We start from the raw sequence: 21,493 nt of genomic DNA on the forward strand, positions 1-21,493 counted from the left end.
ACGTCGATTATGATTCACATTTTCCACACTTTCTCGTCCACTCTTAAACTTTTTGGCCCAATCAAACACTTGAGTTTTAGACAGAGTATCATCCCCATACTGGTCCTTCAATCGTGTCAAAATTTCGCATGGTTTAACGCCTTCTTTAGTTAAAAACTTTATTCTAACCCGTTGTGCAACGGACGCTGGAACCTGTTGCTCACTCATGGCTGTACTGACGAATTGACTGAGTCAAACAGCTCACCAAGCGTTTTACCTACTCCTAATACAGTACATTACAAGAACCTACACTGTGAGAGTGCTTGCGATTGGCTAAGAAAAGTATTTGTAAAATTCCGGTTTATATTTGATCCACCCTCGTAATTTCCTCATTTTAAATTTCAATTAATGTTCCTCGATTAATGAATTTATCAAGGAGCCATCCACATACCACATAGACCATTTTCCTGCACTTTTTGGCCTCCCTCCTCCCCCTCGTGGACAGCTGGGGAATTTTGAAGGACACCCCCCTCCCTTCTTTGTCCATATTTTATATATTCATATTGTATTTTTTATATCATATTTGGACATTTGTTATGAAAATATAGATATTATTTGTCTTCAAAAGCAAGGAGGTGAAAAGGAGCTTTAAGTCGAAACAAAATGTCGTGAAAATATTCTTATTTTTTCATGTTCTTCTAAAAAAAGGTCGCTGGAATACCTTGTCTCATATCAGTATATAGATAGGTATATGAATGGTCCCTAATTTCGTCAGTGACAAGAAATTGACAATAATTTCAAGAATTTCTAGGATTTGTTAAAAACATAATCTGTACTGTTCACTCACGACAAAATTTATACAATTCTCTGTTATGAGGATTAAAATAATAAGAATATTATGAAAAAAGGGATATCCCTAGAATCCTCACAACAAAATGATATCCTTGGCATGTCCCTAGGATATTTCGGCAGGATATCCCGGGATATCTTTGGCATATTCCAAGGATATCGAGATTTCCACCCCGTACGATATCCACTCAATGTCCTATCCGGGATATACACAATTTTAGCAATGGAATCCAATATTTATAAAATGCATATTTATTAAAATATCTTGAATACCTGCAAAAATCAAGATTCACAAACATCCGTTTAACAAAAAACCACTTTGTACAAAATCTCGTATATTCGCTTTATTTCAAAATCCTATCTCAGTATAATTAGCCAACAATTATTAAAGCGAATAGTTTTCATAATCAATAACAACCCACTTAGAATAAAAAACAAGTCACTTTAAAAAAATTAAAAGTTGGCTGTTATGGTATTCTGTAAAATCTAAATTGCGCATTTTGGAGATCACACTTTTCAACGGTAAAATCCGTTTTTATGTTTTACTTTTTACAAAATTTCCGGAAAAATATCTAATATTGCTCAATTATTTCTTGTTTCATTGATACGATTGAATATAAATATAATTGGCACAAGGTATATCTGAATTTCCAGTTATATACTAAATTATAGAATTGGGATATCTCGGGAACATCCTTGTCATATAAAATTGGGACATTAATGAGATATCCTGAGTATATTCTGACATATTCTTGGCACATGTCAGGGATATCGACATTTCCGCCCTGAACAATATTATTTGCGATATCCCTAGGATCTCCTGGGATATGCCCAGGATATCCTGGGAGATAAATGGGATATCCCGCCGATATCTCATGCTGTGCGGGAAATATGTTGATTTATTTTGGTTTGGTTAAGACAACTTTTATGGTAATTTTTTTTAATGATTTATAATTTCAGATAATTGATGCATAAATCCAGGTGGAAAAATTATACATGGTGGAAAAAATTATGTCTACTTTTCAATTGTTTCATACACATAATCTATCAAACAAATGCAAATTTTATATAATTTTTTTCTCATATATTATACATTATACATAATTTTTTTTTACTTTGCATAATTTTAGTGCTTGGAAAAGGACTAAAGCAATTGATTGAAGTAATTTTGATTTTAAAAAAGGGAATACACTTCGCACTCATCGATATTCATTTATTACATTTACCACAAAAAACACTGAAAAAATATTCACAAATTTTTGTAAAAAAATTACCACAATAATTTCTAAATAACTGCTAGGTCACTCTTATGTAGCAATAATTTTTGCACAAGTAAATTTTATTTTGATTGAATAAATACGGATCTCAAATTTAGTTTATTTCCGTCAGAATAAGACATCGTATCTTTTCCTCTAATGGCAATATTTCGTCGTGAAAATATCTGCTTGTAAATAATTTATGGCCAGACAAACGAGTCAGCTACAGGTAAATCCTTTAATTCATCAAGCAGTTTTGTCAGGTCTGCTTCTGCCTTACGTAATTTCGTTACTCGTGTTCTTGAATAACACTGACAAATCATGAGCTCCGATGAATCTTATCATTTGAAAAGTAGATTGTCTCAATATTGTCAGTCGAGTAATAGAGGAGAGCCCAGTTGTAAGATGGTGAATCGACATGATGTACAGATATCAGAAAAACAGCTTCACAATTCTCAGATTTGTCTTTCCGTCAAATTTGAAGAGTACGTTGCCAATGTCTTGAATTTCATTTTTATATTTTACACAATTGATTCACATGAAAAAGGGAGCAGTTTTCCAATTGATTAAAAAGTGTCGTGTTAGTTAAAATTATAAGTTATAAGTGCGGTGTTCATTCAAATCGGAGAATTATGTTTTATTGTCCGATGTTATTTTATAGGATTTGTACAACTTTTAACTCAGTACTTGATCACATAAACACATGATTCTATATCACTCGACAAGATTCAAATTAAAATAAAAAGATAAGATTGTGGAATGATAACAATATTTACAAATGTGTTTGACAACTGTTTCATAAAGCGTCATACTATTGAGCTTTTTGGAATTATTTTTAATAAAGTGTACTCGATTTTTCGACGAAGCATCTTGAATTTTGTACGCACAATCCAAATTTTAGATTTTAGAACTATTTTCTACTGTAAACAACAATATTGTTAAGGTGGAGAATTTTTCATTGTAAATTAATTACTAATGTGGGCTATTATTAGTTTAAGGCAATTTAAAGATTTTTCTCTTTCATTAGGAATATATTACAAATATTACAATGTACCAATTATGTAAAAGTTATACAAACGTTAGCATTGCCTAGGCCATCTAAGAATGACTCCAAAAATAATTAGCTTTTTTAAAAGTTCTATCACTCATTTTAAAGGTGAGTCTCCATAATATTTTTCTAAATTGGAGAGATATTTTTGGAATCTTTTCATATATTATGCCCTAGGGTTAAACTTCATGCAAGAAAGTTGCAAAATTTCAAGAATGCATAAATACTTAAAAACATTGTTTGAAAATCATTATTTAAAATTTAAGAAATATGAAAGGAGATTAAAATCAAATTTAAAATCCTATTTAACGTCCAATAATCAAGTTAATGTGCAGAATTCCCGAAAATAAAACCAAATATCTAACGACCAAATTTTAATCTAACGACCTTCTCATTTTCCTTTCCTTTTTTTTTATTTTTGTCCAAAGAAATCTTTTTTTTTAGGAAATTTTTTTACTTTTTTCAGGTTGCAATAGGAAGATTTTGTGGTGGTTGTGTAAATTTAGTCGTTAGATTCTTAGTTATATTTTCAGGAATTCTGCACATTAATCATTATTTATCATAATTTATTAAAATTTAGTAATTATTATAAAAATATAATTGTTTTTAATTTTTTTAATTATTTTGTGAGTAACCATCATTATTTGAAATTGTGCGAATTTTTTGCACAAAGTTCGACCAGAGAGAATAAATTTTACAAATATCTTAACAATTTAAAAAATGCTATAGGGGGCTTATAATGAGCTTCAACTTGGGCTTATTAGACGCAGAATTTTATTACCTTCCGTTTGATTTAAAGAAAAAAATTCATGTTAATATTATTCAAATTAAGGTTTTTAGCAACAGCTCAAAGAATAGGCGTGTAGATCATTTCTGCCGGTGCTGTATGTATCTGTGCTATGATAGCAGCTACATAACAATATTAAACTTTTATTTTTGGATTAAAAGCATATGATAAAAGGATGCAGCAGGGAAGTAACATGATCTCATCGTCATATTTAATTAGATGACATTGATTATACAGCAACCATTATATATGTATGACTTTGATTTAACATATACCTACATTTTTCGTTATATTTACATAACAGGTATATAACAGTTAGATTAAAGATATTTAACAATTACATTATAGTCATATCAAAGTTACATAACATGCTTTTAAAAAGGCCGTGCCTAGGTTCACCAAAATTTGGTGAACATAGACCAATCATGTTCGGAGTTCCTAAGCACTTTGTTTAAAAAATGTTATGTATAAATCCTAATAGAATTTTTATTGTTCTGCTCTAGTGGGCGATGTAAAGAGCCCTTGTTGCATAGCAAGCAGCATACGCACAGGATGACACCAACGGGCGGCCGATCGCGAACCGGTTCGGTATCGAATCCAGTAGCGACCGCAACTGCCCTTAATACAATTGAGGACTGCGCCGAGGTAACGCTTTTCGAGGACCCCGCCGATGCTGGTGGACGGCTACCGGACCTCGTCACCGAGAGCAATCTCTACGGTGGCAATGAGAAACCCGAATCTTATTTAGCCATTACCATTCAAGTTTTCATCCCTTTTCTCATAGCTGGACTCGGCATGGTGGGAGCTGGTCTCGTCCTTGACTTAGTACAAGTAGGCATCTTTTATTTTAATTTAGGCGATAGCATGGCTTCTTAGCGCTTTCTTGAAGGTCGATAGACACGCTTCGGGGTTCGATCCCTGTTGGAAATGTATTTTGTTTACAATTCAGGCTTTTTAAGTTGATTATGAATGAATTAAATAGGAATTAACGAAATATTGATTTATATAATTTGTTTTAGCATTGGGTTGTTTTTGAGAGAGTGAACGAACTGATGATACTGGTGCCAGCACTTCTAGGTTTGAAGGGAAATTTGGAAATGACTCTCGCTTCAAGGCTCTCTACTCAAGCAAATCTTGGTCACATGGATACTCCTAAGCAGCAGTGGTACATGATAGTTGGGAATCTCGTTTTGATCCAAGTAAGAGTCCAAATTAAACCACGAAATTATAATGCACAGATATTTTGTAACCGCCAGTAGTAGGTGGGTGGTGATTTGCGACTCGTCGAGGTCTCAAATGTTGAGCATGGTTAGTGGTTAACGCTTGGATGGGTGACCGTTTGTGATACTCAAGTTGTATTTTCTCAAAGGCTTATTATGAGAGTGTATGTAATTGGAAATTTAGAATAGCTGACAATGTCCCGTGGGAGGGGGATTTTAAGTACGTAAAAACTCGAGAAAAGTATACATTGAGTAGACAACTCTAATCTAAAAATGTTATGAAATTTTGATTTTATTATTGTTGAAAACACTAAAATTATATGTGTTTGTAAAAATAATAATGACTTAAAAATGTTCACATAGATATATTTATGAACGCCACTTAAAACCAAATAGGAAAAGTAGTCTCTTAGCATCACGAGCTCTCCCTATGTTCAAATATTTTCTTGATGCCAAGAATTAAAGGCTACTATCAATCTCATTTATCGTGCTCTAAAAATAGATTTTAAAAGATTCGCGGCAGATTCGCAGGTTCAAGCTCACATTTTTTAATTCTTTAACAAATCTGAACTACTATTCTCTTGTATTTGAAAAGTTTAGTGGCTCCAAAGATTTAGATTTGCAAATTATGTCTTGATTGCGAATTACCTTATAAATTATGATTATTAAATTAATTTCACGGGATGCTCCATTTCCAGTTAAAACCAGTACAATGTCACTGAGCAATCAGACGCAAAGTTGAAAGTAACTTATCTTTGGTGCCAACATTTTATTTTACAATCGTTCTAACATGCGTTGATGCTCATAGCTCATCAGCCTTCGAAATCATAACCAGTGTATTGTTTGTATTTTACACTTAGCATTGTCTCAACCATTTCCTCGTTGAAGGAAATCTTAACATGCATTTGGGATTATTCCCATCAATGCAAATTGATCTAACCTTATTGAGAAGAATAGAAATATTTTTTAACCAGAAGAGAAAATTCTTTTTTTCTCTCTTCTTTGGAGGACTATCTTTTATTACTTGACACTGAGTGATGTACTTTAAAATATAAATAACTTGGAAAACAAGCCATAACCTTTAATTTAATTAGGGGAGACCCTAAGCTTTAATTTTAATTAGGGGAAAACTCCCTGCAATATAAAATTATCCTACAGTAGATAATCATTAATTAGAAGCACAAATATAATTAAAATAGTGAATTTTAATTTTAATTTACTAAAAATATCGTGTCTTAACTATAAATTACATTGAATTAATTATTTTAAATTATTGTTGTCTAATGTAGGAACATTATTTATTGTATGGTGGTCTCTCCTACATTTAAATTTAAAAGCCTTAAATGTGGAATATTGTAAACTTTTAGGCATTTTTAAATCACATAAAAAGGCAAATTTGACGATTTTGAAACGATTTAAAGAATAAGATACATTTTTTATAATAACAAAATAGTGGCAAGTTTTGTCGATTCAAACTGAAAAAATTTAAGTTCGACATGTGAAATTTAAAAAAAATGTGCGAAAAAACGAATTGTAAAAAGGACATTTTTTAGTAAATTATCAAAGACTTTGTAGCTTACACTAATTTTTAATTATAATAATCTTTTATTATAGTTCACATACACTCAGAAAAAAGTACTCTTGAATCAAAAGTGCCGGTGCTTTTGAATTCCGCATTATTAATACAATAGTTTATGTCAATAATTCAATTAATTTTGCTTTGAGTGAAATAATTCGAGTTTTTTAATCAAAAGTACAGTACTATAGATTAAAATATTGACGATTATATGAAGCTCAAGCATATCAAGCTAAGAAAAATAAATGATCATTTATTTCGAAAAATTTTTGTATATAAAGTGTTAAACATACTTTTGAATTAACAAATTACCTTTTTAACTTCTAGAGAAAATTATTTCCACGAAACAAAGGTACTTTCGATTTGATAGTATCTACTGTAGTCACAATGAATGGTGCTTTCGAATACGGTCAAAAGTATACACTATCAGATCTACAGCATCTGTGATAGAAACAAAGATAAATAAATTTTGAGTTATCTGTATATTCTGTTATCATATCAAGATGTGTATTTCTTTCTAAGGTAAAAGATTTCAATGTGAAAAAAAATCTTGTTGTATGAAACATAAATGGGAATGTTTTAAAAAAATGCGTGACTGCCTGTAAGGCACAGTAAAATCGAACCAAAAGTATTAACCTCTCCAATCTATAAAATATTTTTTTATGAATCATGAGCGTATAAAAATGGGTTAAATTAATATACATTCGAATCTTCCAAAAAAATTTTGAACACCATCAAATTAAACTGGAAATATATACAAAAAACACTGAAAAACTTTTCTAGTCTATGTAATTGGTGTATTAAAATTTGTTTCAAAGTTTGAACTTGGCAATTAGTCAGCAGACGACCGAAAAATCCAGAAAAATAAATCTCCAAAAATTATGAAATTGTCAAAATATAAAAATCCCGAATTGAAGAATTATTGAATAATAAAATTCACTACAGTTTATAATATGACCCTGTTTGAAAATTCCATAAGAACAAAATGTCCGCCAGAAAATTACTGAATTATAAAATCGCCGAACCAGAAAATTCCAGAATTTAAAGGATTAAAAAAAGTTTTTGTGGAATATTATTTATTTTTTTAATGGAATAAAGAAATACTTTTATCAGAGAAATTTCTTTTATGTTCAAAATTGTATAAAATATTTTTAAAAATGTTAAATAACAATAATTAAAAAGAATGTATTTCTGAATGAGCAATTTTGTTTAAACATTGATAAAAAATTTCTTTGATCGCCGGGGGCATTAAAAATTATTATTTGACATATTTACAATGCCAAAAATAGAAAATAACAGAAAAAAAGTTGTAGAATAAAAGGTGTGAACTAGCGACAGCTTGGTTGTTAGGTAGGCCCTTTACCACTGGACCAGTGACGCAGGCTGAAAAGAGCAGCGCGTGATTCGGTAGACATTTGGCAGCCCCGGCGACCGTGATTTGTATACGCTCATAACTTTTAAACATGGGCCCACTTACAAAGAAGCCTGGTCACGTGTCTAATTAATAAAAAGATATATTTTGGGTTCCAATCGTGTACAAAACGTAGTTTTATACACGATTATAACCCGAAATATCTCTTTTTATCAAAATGAATCATCGTGAAAGCATTGCATCTATTACGTGTCTAATTATTTTGACATACTATCGATTTATGATAGTTTAATCAAAAAGTCAATGCTGCAGAGGTGACATTTCCCTTGTAAGTTCAAAAGTGTCAAATGAATGCCATCAGTATTTATGATATCGTCCTCAGCGTGGCGTCGTAGCTTTAGGGATAAGGCGTGCGATTTGAAGCGAGTGGTTCGTATGCGTTCGATTCTCGGCGATTGCGAATATTTTAATAAAGTGCGTTTCTCATTGGTTATAAGTAAAATACGTCTTCCCTAACCAGAGCCAGCAATAGTTTAGTTTAGAATAATGTATGGAGAATATAGTTAAGAATTAACGTCAATAAAAACACGAGTAAACGGAGGAGTATGTGTCAGAGGTTAAAGAAGGTGTAATTTATTTAGATTTTAACTTCTGGAAAACAATAGTATTTTGCATTTGAATCAATATTTTTCGTCTTTGAATCGGAAATTTCTGCTAATAGATTATGGCAGTATACTATACAGTTAAACATTTCTACTGTTGCAACAATAGCATCGTACTTTAGAATAGTGAGCATGATGCTATCAATTTATAGGACATGTCGTTTGCTTCAAATTTCACTGTAGTTAACTTTATAATATTTTACTATTAGATCCAGGACATCTTCAGTTGAGTCTAATCAATTTTTTTATAATGTAATAATATTCAATTTGAATCGAGAAAATAAGAAACAATAGTGTATGCTTTTGAATTGATTAGATATGCATTTCACCGAGCGCGAAAGCACCGTTTCATGCTTCAAACCAATATTTCATTGATTTCGAAGTATTTTTTTCTCAGTGTATTACTACTAAAAATTATACTCACAAAAGATTCGTGAAAATTGTTTACCCCCTTCTCTCCCTTTGTTAAAATTTTATTGATTTTCTAAATTAAATTAAATTTTGCTTAAAGCTTTACTACATTCAACTCAGCCTAATACTTAGAAAAATTTAATTGAAAATTAAAATAGAAAATGAATATCCTTGCTGGTTAGGGCAAAAATAACAAATAAAACTTCCATGAACAAAAAATTTCAAATTTATAGTGCTACTATTATTTTTCAACTTGTCTTCCATTCATCATATAATAAAAAAACATTAGAATTCTCACAGCCCATTAGAAATATGTAAACTACAAGAATCTTGAAAAAAGTATGAGTGCAACTAAACCTGGAACTAAGTTAATCTATTTTCAAAGTAACTAATTGTGAGTTCACAAGCCTTAGCATATTCATCGTAAATTTATTATTTTTAACACTGATCGGGGTGAAAATCAAATGTTTCACAAAATATCATATCCCTCGAAAATTACACGCTTGTGTTTAAGGAACTTAATTTTTTTCGTTATAGTGTTTTATAACGCCTTCTTAACCTAAAAATGATTAATTATTAATTTTTTAATCATAATGACAGCCTAAATTTTCCAATAATCCTAACGTTTCTGGAGATAATCGCAGAAAAACGAAGAGAAAATACAATTAATTAGGGTTGTACGTAAACCGTGATGTGTAGATGAATAATCAACTCTTTTAAACAAAACGTCAGATGAGTTTCTTCTTTTTGTAATGCTGAAAAACCCCAAAAAATTAATTAATTTTTGCACTAAATCTTTTTAAATTAAAGTAAAAACAAGAATAGGGTAAAATCTTTTTAATAGAAACACAGTGGAAAATTGTTTATTCAATTCATGAAACATTAAAGAGAAGTCAAAAAAAATTTTAGGAAGTGGCATGAAGAAAACCTTTAATGGTAAACTTCGATTTTTACTAAATATTTATCCACTAGAAGTTGAAAGTTCCAGTAACAAAAAAAAAACAGTTTCCGGCGACTCTACAGTAATGTAATCTTTTTTTCTTTTAGTAAGGCTCGAAATTAAAGTTTCAAGCTTCCACTCATGCCATTTCCCGACATTTTTTTACTTCTCGTGAGTGTTTTATGATTTTTCAAACGGATTTAAAAAGCCTTTTTTCTTTTAAAATCGTACCCCGTTCTTGTTTTACTATATCTCAAGAACTAAAATGAGTTTAATTCTTTGCCTTGTTCAGTATTAAAAAAGAACACATTTTTCTATTTTTGTTGTAAAAAGTTTGTTATTTACCCAAATATCGTGGTTTATGAAAGCTAACTTGCGAATAACTATTAATCAAAAACTGCGACTTGAAAATGGAACTCAGTTGTGCATTCAGCCCAAAAAGTACTTCGGAAGTTATGTTTTATTCCACACATACAGATGTTGCATATTACAGTGTTGTTGGCCACTGTGGCTATTTCGACGAAAAAATGATTTTAATAGAATATTTTCTATTAAATTGAAAATTTTTTATTTAAATAAGGGTATTCTTCTTAATCTTGTTTAATGTTGTAGGAGTAAATAATTTTGGACCTTTGTTGACAGTGTCAAGCAATCGTCGTAGGTTTTCTGGGTTCAGTAGTGGCCATCGTGATGGGAGCAATACGCAACAGTTCAGTTTCATTAGATCACGCCTACCTCCTCATCGCCAGCAGTTTAGTAACAGCGTCGCTAGCATCCTTCGTCCTTGGACTAATTACAGCTGGTGTCATCGTCTTGTCTCGCCATTGTCACATAAATCCGGACAATGTGGCCACTCCAATAGCCGCTAGTCTAGGTGATATCACCTCTCTTGCCCTGCTTTCCTGGATCTCAACTATCCTCTACGAAGCAATCGATAAACAGGACTGGTTGGGGCCTCTTATCATTGCCTGCTACATCCTCATTACTCCACTCTGGGTCTGGATAGCTAAAAAAAACAAATACACTAATGATGTCCTTTATACTGGATGGACACCTGTAATGGTGGCAATGCTGATTAGCAGGTAACATCACTTTGAAAACCACTATTTTATCTTTTTTGCTTGCTACTCTCCAACTTTAATCCACTCGAATTGAAATGCATCAATGATTTCGGGTAGGATCGGACCTTCGGGTGTTCAGATTAGGTTTAAATTTGCTAAAACTTTACATACTCCTATCTAGTTGGAAGCATTCAAATTAAATATTTCCGAAAAAGATTCCAAGAATAAAATATTTGCAAATTTTGGTTGTTTCTTTATCATTAGCGCGAATTAGTTTTCAAATAGGTTGGCCGAAATCCCACTTTTGTACTAAAGGAAACTCATTTTCTGGGGCCTTTTTAAGTAACAGATTTTAAATACTGTATCAGAAATTCATAATTTAATATGACGGATTCAAAAAACAGAGATTACAGTAGGTCAGTAGTTTAATTTTCTGTAAAAAGGGGGATTCTTTTAATCTGTTGTTTTTGATGCAATTTTATCAGAAGATAGATTTCTTTTCGTTGTTCTTGTCATTTCTTAGCTAGTGTATTATTTTCAGTACAGAATCCTGAGTTAATCAAACTATTTTTCTGCAAAGTAAGCTACAAAGAAATAATATGAAAACGCACAAGTATCACTAATTGAGAAACCTTGATGCTTTTAACATTGTCTTTCTAATGTATTTTGATTAGATCTAAACTCTGAGATGTTCAATGCATTTGTTAAATTTAGCTAAAAGCAGGTTATCATTTTTTTAAAGAAAAATCCAAAATAGATATTATATTCACGAAAATAAAATTATATGAATATAGGAAATTTTCTCAAATATGCAAATTGCTGACATGTTAAACCGAACCATATATAACAATCATCTTTAAATCAAATATACTATTTTAGTGTCTTAATAGGCTACTCTTATACATAGTATTTTTGATTTACAATTATTTTATAATCTTCACGACTTTCTTAATTTTTTCTAGAGAAACAAATTTTTGAAATATTTCAATTTCAAGAAATCAACTTTTGAGAGTACAGTAGACTACCACAAAGCGCCTCCTCTCGTCAAGTCCCTTTCCCTTCTACAATCTGTAGATTCAGTATGTGCCTTAATAGTAGAATAAATTCGCGTGCGTGAAACAATATTCAAAATTTAATCCGCCAAAGCGTCACCTAGATATTTTTCGAGAAGCCTTAGGGACGTGATAACTAAGCGGGCGTTGGGTGAGGACCTCGGTCCCAAGCATTAAAAGATGCTTTTAATTTTCAACTTTACTATATTTCCCTCTTCATTTCCCTCACTTCCCACCCACACTTTCAATCCTCTCCTCTACTTCTCTTCGAGTCCACTCACTTCTACTCCCTAAGTTCCCATCACTTTTTCTACTTACCCTTGCCTTATTTCCTCTCACTGTCCCTACATTCCCAACCTTTATTTTAACTTCATTCCCGTACTTTTTTCCCTTTCCCTTCCCCTTCCCTTCCCCTCACTTCCCCTCCTGGGAAAAATTATGGTGGATGGATGGATGGACGGACACTTGACCGAATCTATCAATTTTTCTGTCTGGGGCTGCGAAACCCTTAAAATTATCCGAATGGTATAAAACTCATTTTTCAAAAGTTTTCTGTGTCAAAGTATTTTTAGTCCGGGCTGCCATTTTGCATCCGAAATTTGGAATTCTCTATACAATATTTGGAATATGTTACTCAGAAAACCCCCAAAAAATTAGTTTTATGCGAATCAGATTACAACTCAGATTGACTTTGTTTCATGCCTTGAAATTTTGCTATTGTCAAAGTTAATTTTCCAGTTTAAAAGATTAATAAAGAAAATTTACCTAATTTAGACAGACAATTTTAAGTACAGTGAACTTCCTCCTATTTCAGAGATCGCCTATTTCAAAGTTTACCTATTTGAAGTCTTTTATAAAAGCTTATTTCAAATTGCGTAGTTTCATCACATCCCACCACGGTCCCTGCACGGGCTGTACGATCACGTCGCGTCACTGGCTGACCTATTAAAAAAGAGGCCGGAAGAGCGAGAAGCCCTCATTTGTTTGAATTAAGTATTTCAGCTATTAAGTATTTCAGTGATAACCTTCCTGACGGCTGACATTTCCACTTATCCTGCATTCTACATTTCAAAAATATTAATATTCAAACTTACTTTTACGTTTAGAAAATTTTCTCTAAAAAGTTGTTTGCACTCCTATGTCAAGCACTACTGCTAAGCTTCCAGACATTTCCACCTATCCTAGCAAGACCGCGCCGTCATGCTGCAAAACTCACTATATCGCGAAATATTTGAGTCATTTTTTGATCCTATTACATTCATTTTTAATTGGAAAATTGTCGTATGTCAATAAAAACACTTACAAGACACTTGAAAAACACTGACATGCATGCAGGCTAACGGCCCGCGTCTTTTTCAGCTGCGCAAATCGGGGCTGTCTGAACCGTTTCCAATTGTGATGCATAAGACAACACAATCTCCACATGTAAAGTACACGCGCACTGCGCCTTTCCGCTGCGCTGCTGGTGTATTTCAGGCAAGAGTCGCAATTAAACGGCTCTCGCCGCCTGAGTTGAGAAACTGCACGTTCTAGCAGTTCTAGGACTGTCTAAGCCGAAAGTTATTACACGGAGAGTCGGGTATATTTATCTATATCGTCATTGCTAGTATATTTATTGATTTCAAATAGAACCGCGCTTTTTCACACATGCGCAGTTGCAAAAGTTACTTACAGGAGGCACATCGATACAAGAGTAGTACAGTCAATGAGCGTCCCTTGACAAAAATAACCTAAAGGTCGCGGTAGAGGTTGAGGCTCCTCCAGCCCCCAAAATTCTGGAACGTGTACGTTTGACGGCCGCGGAAATAGAAGAAAGTTTACGGTATTGAATTCTGACCTGCTTTTTCTTGAAATTTAAATTTTGTACCTTTTTTTATTTGTGCTTTAAAACAGTAAGATATTATATTTCAGGACCATACTTGAGTTAAAATTGTAAATCTGTGCACGTCATGTTTTATTTTAATTTCTTTACTTACTGAACATCCACAATAGAGCTTTCAATTTCATTCAAGCCTTGAATTTTTAGCATCACGAAATCTTTTTACGGATTAAGTGAGACCACCTTGAAATTGGTTTTAAAAATTATTTCGATTCAGATAATCTGTTCAATTCGAAACAATTACACTATTTGTTTAGATACATTGTAAATTTCGTTACTAAATGAAACCTTCCTCTCAATGCACGTGGTAGCCGAAATTGGATAAATGACCTTGGAGACTTGAACGATCTCTATTGACGGTACCAATTACTCAGACGAGTTGGACCGATTTCGTCAACCCATTGAAACCCAAGTTTACAAGTGGCATACTTAAGCAAGCACAAGCTTTCAGGTGCACATGTCCTTTTGTCGAAATTTTACAATTTCAATTTGAATATCGGAGGTCTTGAATTTTTCATTCTCAAATTTACGAGCTTAAAGAACTCCTTCGTTCAATTCTTAAGAGAAAAGATCGCTATTAGGGCGATGTGAAAATACTCAAATTATTCGTGTCATTTGAGCTGAGCAAAAAATATGTACGCTGGAATCCGAAAAAAGAGACTGTTTTTAATCGATCAATATCTTCCGTTCTCCTTTTAATTCACACATACAAAAAAATCTCCTATTGGTTAAAAAATTGTGGCGAAATCTTCAAATGCACAGTTTTTACTAGTGAACAATAATGTTGCCCAATTTAGAATTTTTTTAATGTGCAAAAAATATGTTTTTTTTAACTGAGTCGTAAGTACACATTTTGGAAAAAGTTGAATATGTCCAACCTAAAGTTTCTTTATCTTCAAAGAAACATGTTATGCTGGTATTGTTTAATCTTTTCTTTCGAATTTTAAAACGCTTTAAGCGCATTACATTTTTTTCATTAAACCAAAATAAAATTTTTCTTCCTTATTTTTTTCGCATGTCAAACCAGAAATTGTCTCAATATTAGCGCTGCTCTGGAAAAATTTATTGCTATTATATATTTTATAACATTGTATACATTTCTCAGCTTGCATTAAGAATACTGCAAATCCGTATTTTAAAAATTTGCTGCATGCAGGGTATATTCATTCTAATGACATTTTTAAACTGTCTGATGGGCGATTCGCCTTCCTGGTATGCTTAAAAAAGATCATTGAACTCATTAAAGTTACAATTTTCAAATAGGCAGCGGATTTGGTAATCAGTGATTACAGAGATGTTTTGACAATACTTTACGTAATAATTCAGGATTACAATTAATATCTCTTTTTGAATGTTAAAACTTATATAAATATACATTTTATTTTATTTATTTTTCATTTTTAATATCAGTACTTTCTTTTCTCGAGTTTTTATCATTTAATTGTTTTCGAATACTCGAAATATTCTATTGTTTAAAAAATGTGTTAGATTTAAAACAAAACTGAAGAATTTTGGGGAGCCCTTTTTCTGAATTTCAGAAACATACAAAAATCAAATTCCACGAAAATATCAAAAAGATGAAAATAAGAGTTTTTTATCTGATAAAATGGGTGCGGTATCAATTGTACACAAATATACACAACAAAACTCTATACGGTTGATTGCACACGAAAAACCCGTACACGTATTTATTTTAATTGATTGTTTTTATAATTATATTTTACGCCGTAAAATTCTTCAAAAGTTATAATTTACATTTTGAAATAAAAATAAACTTCAAAAAAATATTGCATGACGTAACTGAACAAGGTAATGTATTAAATCATATATTTTGAACTTTTTTCAAACCCCTGCACAGTCAAACTTTGTGTCGTAAAAATCTATACAAAGTGAAAATAAGATTTGTGTATACTAATATTAAGTCGAATGGATTATATTCTGGACGAGAATATTCTACACAAGATTAATTGCTGATCAATTATTTTATTTAAGGTTACACTATTTTGTGTAAAGTCTGTCAGCGATGAATTTATTTGCGTGTAGATTCTTAAACAAAGTTCAATTCATAACTTTGTACAGAGTTTTAGCATGCATTATTTAATTGTGAACAATAATTGAAATAAAAATACATACGTGTAGCACTTTGACGTGCTTAATTTTACTTTTCCTAATTTTTTAATTAAAGGCACTTGAAGAATACTTAACTTTATATTTACTTTAATCATTTGACAAACTTGATATATTATTTCCAGGGTATCTAGCGGACCTTTAACGCAAAATCTATTTTCTTCTATTTAGTATTCTTTAATTCATTGTTTATTCGAGAATCAGAGAGTGGAAAATCAAATCGTTTCACTATCGTATATACTATATAATACCATCAAAGTTTTTCGATGAGTGCTTTAGTTCTTTTAATTTTATTTATATTAGGTTTAAAATTGTATATCTGAAATAGGTTTAATACAGGATAAAAGCATTTTGAGAATCATTTAAGAAGATATTGTAAAAATAGTACAAGTTTGAATTTTTTCTTTAAATTCGCATAAAATTTCATATAATAAACATTTTACAATGTTTATATGAACCTTTTGATTTATTTACTTATTTCATATATTCGCAAAATATATTTCGTTAAACAGAAAAAAATATTGCAATTTATCCAAAATGTTTATTTCATCTTTAAACATGTTAAACCATGCAAGCAAAATTGTTGATAATAATAGTGATAAGTTGGTGCGAATTTATAGAAATATACCATTAAAATAATCCTAAGGGCGAATTTATAGAAATATACCATTAAAATAATCCTAAGGACATTGAGAAATGTTCATTATATTAAATTTCATTCAGACTTAAAAAAAATTTTACGAATCTTAACAAAATAAAAATTGTTTTGCAGTTGTGGTGGTTTAATTTTGGAATTTATGGTCTCCCGATTCGAAAACCTGACCGTTTTTCAACCAGTGATCAATGGAGTGGGTGGAAATTTGGTAGCAGTACAAGCCAGCAGAATATCCACAGCCCTTCATAAAGAAGCCGAGCTAGGAACACTTTTGATTCCACCAGGGCTGACACATCCTGTTATTTTTATTACGCCCATTGCAAACTTTTTTGGAAAAGGTAAGTGACATTGTTCCCGGATATTTCTTAAAAATGAAAAATCCTTCCTCAGATAAGCTTCTAATGTGAATTTTTTTTAAAGGACCGCATGCAAGGACAACAAGGGTTCTTATGTTAATGGTCATTCCAGGCCACCTCATATTCATCTATTTAATAAATTACATGAAAGATGGCAACACTTCTCTAACTCCTCTCTTCGTTTTTGTTTACTTATGCGCAGCAGTTTTGCAAGTAGCAGCCCTTTTATATATTGCGTACATCATGATCCATTGGATGTGGAAAAGAAAAATTGATCCTGACAACTCGGCGATTCCGTATTTGACTTCTATGGGTGACCTTCTGGGAATCAGTCTGCTTGCAATTGCCTTCCAATTTCTTTACCTTGTCGGCGATCAAGAGTTTGATGCCTTGCAACCTTAATCAATAAGTAGATGTCATTTTTTGTATTAAGTATTTTACTAGCAGCACCACAACTAAATTTGACTCAAATTGTTGAGAAAGCATAACATTTTATACACGTGTTCTTTTTGCACTTTTTAAAGTAAATTTCCGCTAAATTATAAATAAGTTCGACTATAATTAACACATTCAACTCAAAATATAAGACTAGCTTCGGGCCTTGGCTTTAGTCCTCAATCTAAGGAATACAAATTAAAACAGCTGAAGCTGCATGAATAATTACTGTTTGATTAGGAAGCATAACGCCACCTGATGCAACTAACGCGCTGAAAGTGCGGCCATTGAGCTGTTTGTCACGCTTGACTGAGCAGATCTCCTATTTCGCCTCAAAGGCGCTCTCATTACGGAACAGCAGAGGCAATCAGCTCTAGGAACGGCGAAAACCGGATGGTCTTAAATTGGGAATTGAGTGCATTTTTCACAAAACAATAAAAAAAGCCTTAAATCCCAACATAAAAACGCAAGATATTCCATATATTACATAACGCTTTTTTGGGTTATTTTTTGACCCCCCCCCCCCCCCCCCCCCCGTCAATAAAAATATTACAATTTTTTAATCTGGCTAATGAAAACTAATCTTGTTATTAAAAATACTTGGAGAGAAGTTATAAATAAGTATCGCATTCACAATATAAAAAAAATGTAAAACGTTATTTATACTTTTTTTTAATTGAGATAGAATTTCTCGTCCTCTTTCAAAAATTATTGAAAAATTTTACAATAGTTAAAAATAAGTATATTCCATAATAGTCTACCCTTTGTTCGCACCATACAGAAACAATTGAATTTTGCATGAAAAATTAAAATTGAGATTTTTTCAAAACGACAAAAGATGCATAAAAAAGTAAGAAAAAAATAATTTCTCTACAAAAGGTTATAGAACATAACTGAATAGTTTTATCAACTTTTTCATCAAACTTTTTCCTTTCAATTTTTTTACCAACGCGTTTTAAAACTGCTAAATTAAATAAGAATTTAAAAAATAAATAAATAAAAATTAATTAACAATCTTTTTCTACTTTTTTGTATGTTGTATCATTTTGGCAAGAAACGTGAATATTTATTTTGAAAGAAAAATTATTTTATTCTCTACGCAGACGTGAGCAAAAGACAGACTTTGAATATACTAACTTGGAAAGTTAAATACAACAAATTATGTTATAATTAGAAGAAAAAAACATATAAATACTTATATTAGACTAAAAATATCACACATTTAACAATAGTTTTGAACATTTTTTTGATAATTCGCGGTTTCAGTATTTGAAATTAAAATACCCGTAACTTTGTCAACATTTTTTCGGCAATTCGGTAAGATATGTATGTGTCTTCTTATTCCCTCTGAAAAACAAAATTTTTGAGTGATGAATGATTTTGCGAGTTAAACATGGATTCTCTGCACGATTTAAAAGAAATTCAGCCTGTTGTATTTAAAAAATGCTAACTGGATCGAAACAAACTTTATAAACTTCCAATTCTTCTGTAATGGCCAACAGTGATATCTGCATTCTTTTTTTAAATCACGGTTTATTCTGATAGGATACCTCAACTTTTACACATACATATCAACCAGATTACGAAAATGAATTGTTTAGACTTCTCCCTATCCTCTTATCATATGTATTTTTTAAAATTATTATATTTAAACAAATCTTACTAAAAAATTCTCAAATCCTCCCCCTCCTCCAGCGTAACAGGTCCATAACAGCTCCTCTGGAACCCTCCGCCCGTCTAAAAACGTTACGTAAGATATGTACGAACGTATAGAGGAAAATATCAAGAAACTTTTTTTTAACTTTACTTTTTTGAATTTTTCTGTACAGGGCCTGTTTTTTGCGAAAATTTTGAATTTTTACTTAAAAAGAAAACTGAACAAATTGGCGAGCATAATATAAACAGTTATGGTATATATTCACCATATTATTACCAACATAAAATTAATCAAAAAACAAAAACTCCTTTTTTTAAGAAAAGTAAGTTTCAAAACTTCCAGATTGGCAATAAATTTTGAATTTACGTGTAGGTACTCATACATCGCTTTTACATATATTTTATATTTTTTTTATAACATTTTTTTGGTGCAAAATATCGAAAAATAGAAGAAATGTTTTTAGAACTCTTCGAAAGGTTTTTTTCAGGATACAAAGTTTTATGTTTTCTTCAAAAATGGAGCCAAAGTTGAAAAATATTAATTACCATTTATTAACAATGTTTTTATCGCAATTAAAAAGCATCAGGTTTAAATTTGGAATCTTTATATAAAAATTGTTTCAGATGCTTCCGGCTTCGGTGGGAATTCGAACAGGAAGCTTTCTATTTATTCTGGAGGAAAAAAGACTGGAAAGGCTTGTAAAGGTTGTAGGCACGTGCGATAGAGGAAAAACGTTTATCTGATTAGATCAGCAATTGGTCTTTGCTTCGATAAGAAAGTCAAGGTAAAAAAATTCTCAACGAAATTTTCCAAGATTCAAGCTATTCTTATCGAACGTCCGAGTCTTTTAACCCTAGTCACTCTGAAGAAACCAACACAAATTCTTACACATACCTACAAGCAGAATGAAAAAGAAACTTGAAGATTTCTCAACTCTTGGTTATAAAACATTCTCGTTCAGGTGGATTTCACTATACGAGTTCCAATTTAGGAACACAATTTTCAAAATTAAATTATTAAAAAAAAACGTAGTTGGACTCAACTAACAAGCCAAAAATCATTTAATAAGTTAGAAATTAATTTAATTAATTAATTTTACTTTGAATTAATTATTACGAAGGCCACTTATGTTTTCGGTGACACAGCGTGACAGAAATATAATAATATAATTAATTAAGGCGAAGATATCTCTGTTCTGGTTGAAATTTGACGATTAATAGATCAAATAAATGTTAATCATATCAAATCAGATAAACTAGAGGATAAACTACAGAAGAGAAATGAAAACTCGTTACAAAAAATAGATTTGAGCCTGTGTGTCTTGGATTAGTTGCCTTGATAGAAGATAAATAGTAGAAAAATGGCAGAAGCTGCCCTCTGGCTTAATTTTAGAAGCTTTAAGAAATGAAAAATCGAACGAACTCCAGAGAATTTTTTCACTGATTGTAATGCTGAATTACATATTTTTGAACAGTATTTATCCAGTTTCCAATACTGAATTTCTGATGCTTTATGTCAGAAACAAGTTTTCTAACGGAAAAAAAAACAAAGTGTAAAGTTAAAACGCACAAAGAATTTAGCCAATTTTCTTGCTTGAAAAAAATTAAATTAGATAAAAATAAGAAATTGACGCACTATGAGAAATTAACTGATTAATGATGTTCCCTGAAGCTGTACAGTACTTTTTAAAAACATGTTGTAATTTCTGCCCTTGAAAAACTAAACATCAAATTTTCTTATTGGAATTAAAAAATGGACACCATACGTTTTCAAAGAATGAAGAATATATTAAAACTGAGTTTCGAAATTAAAAATTTGCAATTAGTCCCAACATTGTGATAACGCGTCGAATGGTAGATATAATAAAATAAAATTTGTTTCTGAGACCCCTTGGTGTCTGGCATAAGTTCATTGCTGAACTTTGTAATTGCTATATCATTTTTTACATCATTTGTTGTTAACAACTTCTTGTTATTTATTTTAATGCCAATATTTGAATACAATAATTATCCCTCTGACAATTTATTGTATTTAATTATCAGTGGTTTTAGATGTAGAAAACATCTACAACAATTTGTTTTAGTCAAATAATTCATGTAAAAGCTCCACCAAAAATATTGTAATGTGTATGTGTAGATTGAAACGGATAATTAAATATTCCAGCAATATTA

At 31.3% G+C, this 21,493-nt stretch overlaps 1 protein-coding gene and 1 long non-coding RNA gene across 7 annotated transcripts in view; one reads left to right on the plus strand and one right to left on the minus strand.

Annotated features, from left to right (window-relative positions):
• LOC117174337 (solute carrier family 41 member 1-like) overlaps positions 1-21,274 on the plus strand; it is a 91,033-nt gene extending 69,759 nt beyond the window's left edge. For 5 of the 6 annotated variants that reach the window (XM_033363372.1, XM_033363375.1, XM_033363374.1 and 2 more), the window contains 6 exons: positions 4,423-4,750; positions 4,939-5,118; positions 10,743-11,182; positions 16,992-17,212; positions 17,295-17,639; positions 19,946-21,274. In XM_033363372.1, coding sequence (XP_033219263.1) covers positions 4,423-4,750; positions 4,939-5,118; positions 10,743-11,182; positions 16,992-17,212; positions 17,295-17,632 — 1,507 coding nt within the window. In that variant the 3' untranslated portion in view covers positions 17,633-17,639; positions 19,946-21,274. Of the gene's footprint in view, positions 1-2,283; positions 2,570-4,422; positions 4,751-4,938; positions 5,119-10,742; positions 11,183-16,991; positions 17,213-17,294; positions 17,640-19,945 lie in introns of those variants that run through there. The other variant, XM_033363370.1, reaches the window with a different exon arrangement.
• On the minus strand, positions 10,992-13,704 carry LOC117174338. The gene is made up of 3 exons (XR_004467296.1): positions 13,517-13,704; positions 13,308-13,428; positions 10,992-11,106 (listed from the first exon to the last, which is right to left on the minus strand). It is a non-coding gene; the product is annotated as an uncharacterized LOC117174338 (long non-coding RNA).
• Positions 21,275-21,493: the final 219 nt, after the last annotated feature.

The sequence above is a fragment of the Belonocnema kinseyi genome, chromosome 6, assembly GCF_010883055.1.
Source record: "Belonocnema kinseyi isolate 2016_QV_RU_SX_M_011 chromosome 6, B_treatae_v1, whole genome shotgun sequence".
NCBI classification, from domain to species: Eukaryota; Metazoa; Arthropoda; class Insecta; order Hymenoptera; family Cynipidae; genus Belonocnema; species Belonocnema kinseyi.